Source organism: Nuphar pumila, chromosome 6, assembly GCF_984573655.1.
Source record: "Nuphar pumila chromosome 6, dmNupPumi1.hap1.1, whole genome shotgun sequence".
NCBI classification, from domain to species: domain Eukaryota; kingdom Viridiplantae; phylum Streptophyta; class Magnoliopsida; order Nymphaeales; family Nymphaeaceae; genus Nuphar; species Nuphar pumila.
This window is the reverse complement of record NC_143254.1, coordinates 116,036,567-116,044,935: the sequence shown is the minus strand read 5'-3', so window position 1 is coordinate 116,044,935 and position 8,369 is coordinate 116,036,567. Positions and strand designations below refer to the sequence as shown.

Sequence of the window (8,369 nt, the reverse complement as noted above, 5' to 3'; positions counted from 1 at the left end):
CTTGTGCGTACCCATAATGGCCAACTAAGAATTAGAACATAAATTAACATGTTCTCATTGCTAGTTGAATTGTTTATGCTTCTTGTGGCATTACACTTGTTAGTTAAACAACTTACGTAATTTCTTACTTATAATAATTAGCTACTTGTGCTAGTTAACTGCATATAATCTTATGTTGTATATTTCCTTCTGATTAGTTGTACTTTGCATATGAAATAAATTGCTCATACGAGAGTAGATTTACTTTTTTGCATTTCAATTACACGTATTGATTACTTTCTTTAATGAAATAAATTGTTTATCTTATGAATGTCCTACTTTATTTATTCTTCATTGTCTATTTATGCACCTACCAGTTTGTTATGAAATTGACCCATTTCAGGAGCAGGTGGCAAGTAGGACATTACAAACGGCCGATGACGCGATGCAACATGGATCAATATTACCCTCTTTCTGTTGGCGTCCTAGCTATTCTTTATAGATAAGGTTGGTTTATAAGCTAACATGCCCAGAATTTGTCAACTTGTTTTTCTTTCTAAATTACTTCCGCTGACGATTTTAAAAGTCAAATCCTAAACTTGAAAATATTTGTCATCGATGTTTTCGAAATCCCAAGTTAAATTTTGGGGCGTTATATGGGGTATATTAGGGGTGGCAATCGTGTCGGGGTGGTGGGTCGACCCGACGGGTTGGCGAGTCAGCATACCTCAACCTGAACCCGACCCGTTTATTAAACGGGTCGGCTGTGGCAAACATGAACCTGGCCCGTTTAATAAACGGGTAACCCGACACGACCCGCCAACCCATTTAATAAATGGGTTGGGTCGGGTAAACAAGTTCTCAGGTTGGCGGGTCGGGTTGACGGGTCGGGTTGGCAGGTTGGGTTGACGGGTCAGGTTGACGGGTCGGGTTGGCGGGTCGGGTTGGCGGGTTGACCCGCCCGCCTAACCCGTTTATTAAACAGGTCAGCCAGGTTGGCGGGTTGGCATACCCCCAACCCGAACCCAACCCGTTTAATAAACGGGTCACGCGGGTCGACCTGTTTTTTAAACGGGTTGGCTTAAGCCCAACCCGAACCCGCCTAAGAGGCGGGTTGGCGGGTCGTGTCAGGTTTTGCCACCCTTAGGGTATATAGATGCTCACAATCAATAATTGCATGATAGTTCCAACATCAAGAGGAGCAATAAGATGGTAAGGTAAATTACATACTTTGATATTCATAATTTTAATATCAAATAAATCCATATATTTTGTTTACAAATGCAAGGGACTGACCAAATTGAGGCTAGGAGTTTAAAGCATAGAAGAAATTCAAGTGGAGTGGGAGTTGCAATTGATCGGATGGATACAAATGCATAATTAGCATTTACAAAGGTTGAAATTTCTCAATTGCATGCAATTCTTATAAGCTTCTACTAGCTTAGAAAGAGCGGATCGCTACGAAAGAGGACCTTCACCATGCTCAGGAAGAGTTGCTCTCTATGAAGGATAAAGAGCTTAAGACCTTAGATCATGCATGCAGAATCTACCACATCTACAAGAGTTACAACCTCTAGATTTTTCGGCTATGTAATCCTTAAGTTTTAAATAAACATTAAATGTTTTATAAATAACATACATTTTTATATTGTGAATGATATTTATGAATGTATTGGCAGTTACTTAAAAAATACATTTTATAACATCTTAATTCTTTATGATTTTTACAGAAACATGAGATTTTATATAGATAATAGGATTTTTATACTATGTTTGAATGTATGAATTATATATTGTGTTTGAAGTAATAAATGTATTGACAAGTTTTATACTGTGTTTGAATGTATGAATGTATTGAAAGGGTTTGAAGGAGTGAATTTTTAAACTATTTTTTAATATATGAATGTATTGGCAGAATTTGAAGAAATAAATATATTGTCAAGGTTTTAAAATATTTTGATAGAAACATAAGATGTATTGGCAAGATTTGATTGAGTGAATGTATTTACAGGTTTTGAATGAGTGATGACAGGGTTTGAATGAGTGAACATGTCAGCAGGATTTAAAGGAATAAATGTATTGTTAGGATTTTAATATATTTTGACAAAAAAATGAGATTACATGTAAATAATAGATTTTTTATATTATGTTTAGATGTATAGATGTATTGACAGTGTTTGAATTAGTAAATGTATTGGTAAGGATTGAATGAATGCATTGACAGGGTTTAAAAGAATTAATGTATTAACATTTTTTTAGAATGAATTTTTTATAGAAAATGATATTTTATATAAATAATATATTTTTTATATGGTGTATGAATAGTGATGCTCACACATTAGAGTGTGCGACCAGAACATTCGAGCAGTAACTTAACCTCTCAATTCGATGATGTTCACATATCTCAATGTGTGAACGTTAAGTGTGCATTTACTTAACCTCTCAATTCAGTGATACATGCATATCGCAGTGTGCAATTGTCAAGATATTCACGCAGTAACTTAACCATATAATTTGGAGATGTTCACATTAGAATGTGTGAACATCAAGACATTTGTGTATTCTTATTAACAATTCAATTCTGTGATATTCGTATATTAGAGGGTGTCAACAATAAGACATTTATGTACTAACTTAACCTCTCAATTGGGTGATGTTCACATATCAGAGTGTGAACATCAAAGTATTCACACAGTAACTTAACCTTTTAATTCGGTGATGATCGTATACATCTTTCATGAATGTCCAGATGTTCACACTTTGATATGTAAACATCATCGAATTGAGAGGTTAATCAACTGTGAGAATATTTTAATATTCACATATCAAAGTATGTGAATGTTACCGAATTTGAAAGTTAAGCAACTACATGAATGTCTTGATGTTCGCAAACTCTTATATCAGAACATCATCTAATTGAGAGATTAATTAACTCTCTGAATGTCTTGATATTTACATACTCTCATGTGTGAACATCAATTAATTGAGAGGTTAATTAACTCTGTGAATGTCTTGATATTTACATACTCTTGTGTGTGAACATCAACTGATTGAAAGGTTAAACAATTGTATGAATATCATATCCTAGCGTTGAGATATGCGAAAATCATTGAATTGAGAAGTTAAGTTTTCTTAGGACTTCAAAATCAATGACTCAAAAATATAAATATTCAAGCATGAAAAAAGTCAAGAGAGCATGATGCAAGTGTCAATTCCTAGCAAGTGTTGATACCGTACAGATTTGCAGGATTGTATTTGCCAAAAAAAAAAGCTCAAAAATGATCGGTCCACATGAAAAATTTACACGTTTATGGTAGAGTTTCTTTTCATTTTACGGGTATGTCATTTTAACTAGGGGTGGCAATCGGGTCGGGTTGACGGGTCGTGTCGGCGGGTTGGCGGGTCAGCATACCTCAACACGAACCCGACCCGTTTATTAAACGGGTCGGTTGTGGCAAACACGAACCCGACCCATTTATTAAACGGGTAACCCGACACGACACGGTTAACCCGTTTAATGAACGGGTCGGGTCGGGTAAAGGGGTTAGCTGGTGGGTTGGGTTCGGGTAAACGGGTTGGCGAGGACGAGGTCGAAGAGGGCGTTCATGGCAAAGGCGACGACGACGGTGGTGGCTGCGCTCGAGCCGAGGCCGTTGCCGAGAGGGAGCCCCTTCTCCAGCAAAACCGAGATGCCGATGGATCGAACACCGAGGTCCCAGAGGGCTGCGATCGCTGCGATTCCCGTGCAGTTGTGGAGTGGGTCAAGGGTGAGCCTAGGGGTGCCATGGACGGCGGTGATGTCCTCGTGTGAGTCCTTGTAGAAGTCGGTCTCAGAGGAGCCACCGGCAAAGGCGACGGCGACGGTGGTGGCTGCGCTCGAGCTGAGGCCGTTGCTGAGAGGGAGCCCCTTCTCCAGCAAAACCGAGATGCCGACGGATCGAACACCGAGGTCCCGGAGGGCTGTGATCGCTGCGATCCCCGTGCAGTTGTGGAGTGGGTCAAGGGTGAGCCTTGGGGTGCCGTGGACGGCGGTGATGTCCTTGTGCGAGTCCTTGTAGAAGTCGGTCTCAGGGGAGCCACCGGCAAAGGCGTTGTGGATCAGGTGGTTCTGGCCATGGGGGATGGTCACGCCGCTCACCAGGAGGGTGAGCACGCGGGGGGATCCCGGCGAGTATGGGCTCAGGAATGAGCCGAAGAGCGACCATCCATGGTGGTATACCAATACCACGTATCTTCCGGTGGAAGCAAACGAAAAGGAGCAAAAGCTGCAAATTTACTGCAGTGCAGGCAGAAAAAATTAATGCCATGTCTTCTCGCGGCTTGTTTTAGTGTGTTTTCTTTTTTCTCCCTACATTTTTGGTTAATGGCAGATATGGTCTTGGACTCTTGGTGTTTATTAAACGGGTTGGCGGGTTGACATACCCCTAACACGAACCCGACCCGTTTAATAAACAGGTTAAGCGGGTCGACCCGTTTACGACACGAACCCGTTTAAGTCAAACCCGAACCCGCCTAAGAAGCGGGTTGGCGGGTCGGGTTGGCGGGTCTTGTCATAAATTGCCACCCCTAATTTTAACAGAAGCAGACCATAGACAACTTCATTTTGGACCGATTGGTCCGGGCCTCTTGTGGTGTGGGTACGCAATTCAAAACCTTGTGGTAGAATTGAAAGTCGACAGACTCGACGCCGGCTCCAGATCTCTCTCTCTCTGTGGGAGACAACAGTACGATACATACATGAGGATATGATTTCTTATCTCAAATCTGGCTTCTGCCCAATGCCCCCAAAATCCCGAAGATCCACACCACTCCTGTATACACAAACAAGAAAAGAGCTCACCGGTTTCTCGCTCCTTCGATTCGGCAATGGATGCCCTTCTCGCTCATCCCTCACCCTATCCGAAACCTTCTTCCATGTCCGCCCTCTCCTCTAAGATCCTCAAATCCCTCCCCTTCACCATCACCATCCCCCCCACCACCAAACCCCACCAAACCAATCTCAGGTTCTCCTCTCCCACTCAGAAAACCAACCATCTTTTCATCGTCCCAAGAACCTCTACAACACAGAACCCAAGCATTCAAGAAGAAGAAGAAGCGTATGGGGAAGTGAAGGGAATCATAGGAAGCAGGGTGGTGGGGGGACCGAGAATGGAGTACCTCATAGAGTGGAAAGACGGCCACACACCCTCTTGGGTACCCTCCCAGAACATCGCCAAGGACGTCATCGCCGAGTACGAGACTCCCTGGTGGACGGTGGCGAAGAAGGCCGACGAGGCGGCGCTGAAGGCTCTGATCAGTCAAGAGGGCTCGCTGCGCGACGTCGACGCTGTCGATGAGAACGGCCGGACGGCCCTGATGTTCGTGGCCGGGTTGGGGTCGGAGGAGTGCATCCGGCTGCTGGGGGAGGCCGGCGCGGCGGTGGACCGGCAGGACGAGGCCGGGTTCTCCGCGCTGCACATGGCGGCCGGATACGTCAAGCCGGCGGCGGTGAAGGCGCTGCTCGAACTGGGGGCAGACCCCGAATTGGAGGATTCGCAGGGCCGGTCGCCGGTGGGCCTGGCGCGGGAGCTGCTGGCGCAGGCGCCGCGGGGGAACCCCGTGCAGTTCGCTCGGCGGTTGGGGCTCGAGGCGGTGATCAAGGAGCTGGAGGGCGCGGTGTTTGAGTACGCGGAAGTGGAGCAGATCGTGGGGAAGAGGACCAACGGGGGGAGGAAGGAATACTTGGTAGTGTGGAAGGATGGAGGGGATAGGGAGTGGGTGGAGGTGAGGTTCGTTGGGGAGGATCTGGTGAGGGACTACGAGGCCGGGCTCGAGTACGCGATAGCCGAGGCGGTGGTGGGGAAGAGGGAGGGCGGTGAGGAGGGGAAGTGGGAGTATTTGGTCAAGTGGGAGGATGTGGATGAGCCCACTTGGGAAGCCATGGAGAACATTGATCCTGAGTTGGTGGCTGAGTTTGAGCTGCAAAGTGGTGCTGCTATTACTGCAGCTGCTGCTGGGGAGGTTAGTGGAGAGAAGGGTGATTGATTGGTTGATGCACAGCAAGGATTAGATTTGTTCTTTTCTTCTTCTTTGAACTCTTATCTTGTTTTTGGAGATTGGTGTGGTGTATACAAAACGAAACTGTAATAGTATGTGAGCCTTTTTGTAGGGATTGTTTGGTTCGTATGGTTGATTCATGGCGAGAATGGCCAGTTTAGTAATTGAGTGAACCTTCTTTCTTCTACTTGGAGAACTCCAATGAGCTCGGTTGTGCCTCTTGAGACCATGTTTGCTTGGACCAGAATTGTCATCTCACTGTCCTGAATGCGCGATTATCATTTGCCCCATCAGTTAGAGTATCCGATTTTTTTACAGTTGCTGATCCAAAACACCGAAAAGCTGGTAGCGCCCGCTAATTTTTCAGAGTGTTCTACTTTTGTCATTGTATTGAAATACCAACTGATTTGCTCCTTTTGGAAACTGGATGGAGATTATGCATTTGAAAATGTGGCAGCTACCACCTCATAATTTAGTGTGAATACAACGGAGAGATGACCTCACTTCCCATCTAAAATGCATAAGCACCCATCCCAGTTGCCAGTTTCCAAACATCCACCACCAAAGTAATTTGACCAAATTTTTACCAGTTGCATTAACTCTTGTCCCAGCTACTAGTTTTCGGACAGAGCCTTAGGCGAATTCCAATGGTTGAAATTCAAATATAGAATGACCGAACCTTCTCACAAGACAACATGTTGAATGTGAAGCAATAGTCAAATTTTCCTCAAGTTATGATGAGTGTAAAACGTTTTCAAGAGAAGAAAGAGATGCAATCTGATGCCTGATGGATTGACAGCAGAAAGGAGTAAGAAATTATAAAAAGAAAATGAGTAACCAAAAAACTCTGCTATTTGGAGGTCTGGGCAGTTTGAATTTTCATTATTACTCCTCGTACGAAGAAGTGGATGTTGAGTGTGAAAGAATTTTTAAAAAATAGCCATGTAGAGTTTTCCCTTACAAGTGGCATTAAATTTTGATTGGTTAAATTATTGTGACATTAAATTGGGGTCTCCTTGATTTTTTCAATATTCATCCTTATTATGGTGGTACGGAGCACCACCTTGTGGAATCCTTTTAGGCTCCTCTTAAGAGCATTTTCGTACCACCAGACCATTTTGGTGTTCAAGTGGTGGATAGGTGTAGATGGATAGGTTTAGTATGGCATTTGGATTAGTATAGGTTTAGCTAGGAAATGTCAGAAGCAAGTATGAGCTCAAATGGTTGACTTTAGTCAGGCTTGGATCAAAGTTGAGTCTAAAATAAAGATAATAGATTCTAATAAGGACTCTGAGTAAGGGTTTGGATTTGGACCAAGTATCTGATTCAAGTTTAGGTGGCCAGGTAATTGGGTTTGGTTAGGATATGATTGGATCAGTTATATATGGAGTCGTCAGACCTCAATTTGGATAGGTCAAATACTAGATTGGGTTTTAAGGATAAAGGGTTTAGTTAAGACCTGATCCTAATCCAAAATTATGTTGGGTCTGGTCATGACCCGATACAAACTGAAATTTAGCTCTGTCCAGATCCGATTAGGTCTGGTTTTGTGTTTGGTGAAGCATATTGAGACCAAAATATGGAGTTTGGGCCTCGCCTGTTGGGTCTACACTTTATGGAGGACCCACTTAGACCAGAACCAGTAGATTTTAGGCTGGTATCAAACCTAAACCCATTAGAACTGAGCAATTAATGTTCAAACCAACGTGAAATCTAGTTATGAGGATGACCCAGTTCATAAAACTAGGTTGTCTTGTTCCAACTCACTGGGGCAACCACTCGAAAGGAGAAAACCTCATAGTGTTTCCCTACCCAATAGGGAAGGGCAGCAGAATTCCCTCGCCCATGATGGCAGGGGGACTCCCACCGGTGGGTCAGGTTCCCAATAGCCTGTGTCGTCTAGCGGTGGATCGTCGGATGAGCCAGAGGCAGTGACGGGGTCCTGGCTTGTCGAAAATAGAGGAAAAGAGGAAGGGGGAGGGAGAGTGATAGCCTTCCCTTTATCCCTACCATCAGCTAGCTGAAAGGATGAGGAAAATGCTGACAGTGGTGGCATTGGGCAGAATGACAGTGGCAAGACAAGCAGTGGATGGGGAATCATTTTCCAGAGTGGCCATCCCCCATCCCAACCGTTCATGTGCATCAAAGGAAGAGAAGAAGAAGAGGTGGGGTCAGTGGAGTGACAATCTTTGCCACCATCAATCACGTATGTCACCCTATCTACCTCTAACTGCATATCTGCCTGTTGATCTCGTGCTGGTGGCAGTTGTATGCTGGAAATTCCTGAACTTTTGTCGACCAGGGATATTTTCACATCCACTCATTGATCCGGTTAGCCCTCCCATCTGTGTGCT

General features: G+C 44.1%; 1 protein-coding gene across 1 annotated transcript; it reads left to right on the top strand.

Annotated features, from left to right (window-relative positions):
- The first annotated feature begins 4,776 nt into the window (after positions 1 to 4,776).
- On the top strand, positions 4,777 to 6,202 carry LOC149835830 (putative signal recognition particle 43 kDa protein, chloroplastic). Its single transcript, XM_090008778.1, has one exon. It carries the CDS (start codon positions 4,846 to 4,848, stop codon positions 6,001 to 6,003), a length of 1,158 nt encoding a protein of 385 aa, XP_089864904.1. The 5' UTR covers positions 4,777 to 4,845; the 3' UTR covers positions 6,004 to 6,202.
- The last annotated feature ends 2,167 nt before the right edge of the window (positions 6,203 to 8,369 follow it).

Coding starts and splice junctions, on each gene's coding strand:
- LOC149835830 (XM_090008778.1), top strand. CDS start 4,846: ATGGATGCCCTTCTCGCTCATCCCTCACCCTATCCGAAACCTTCTTCC.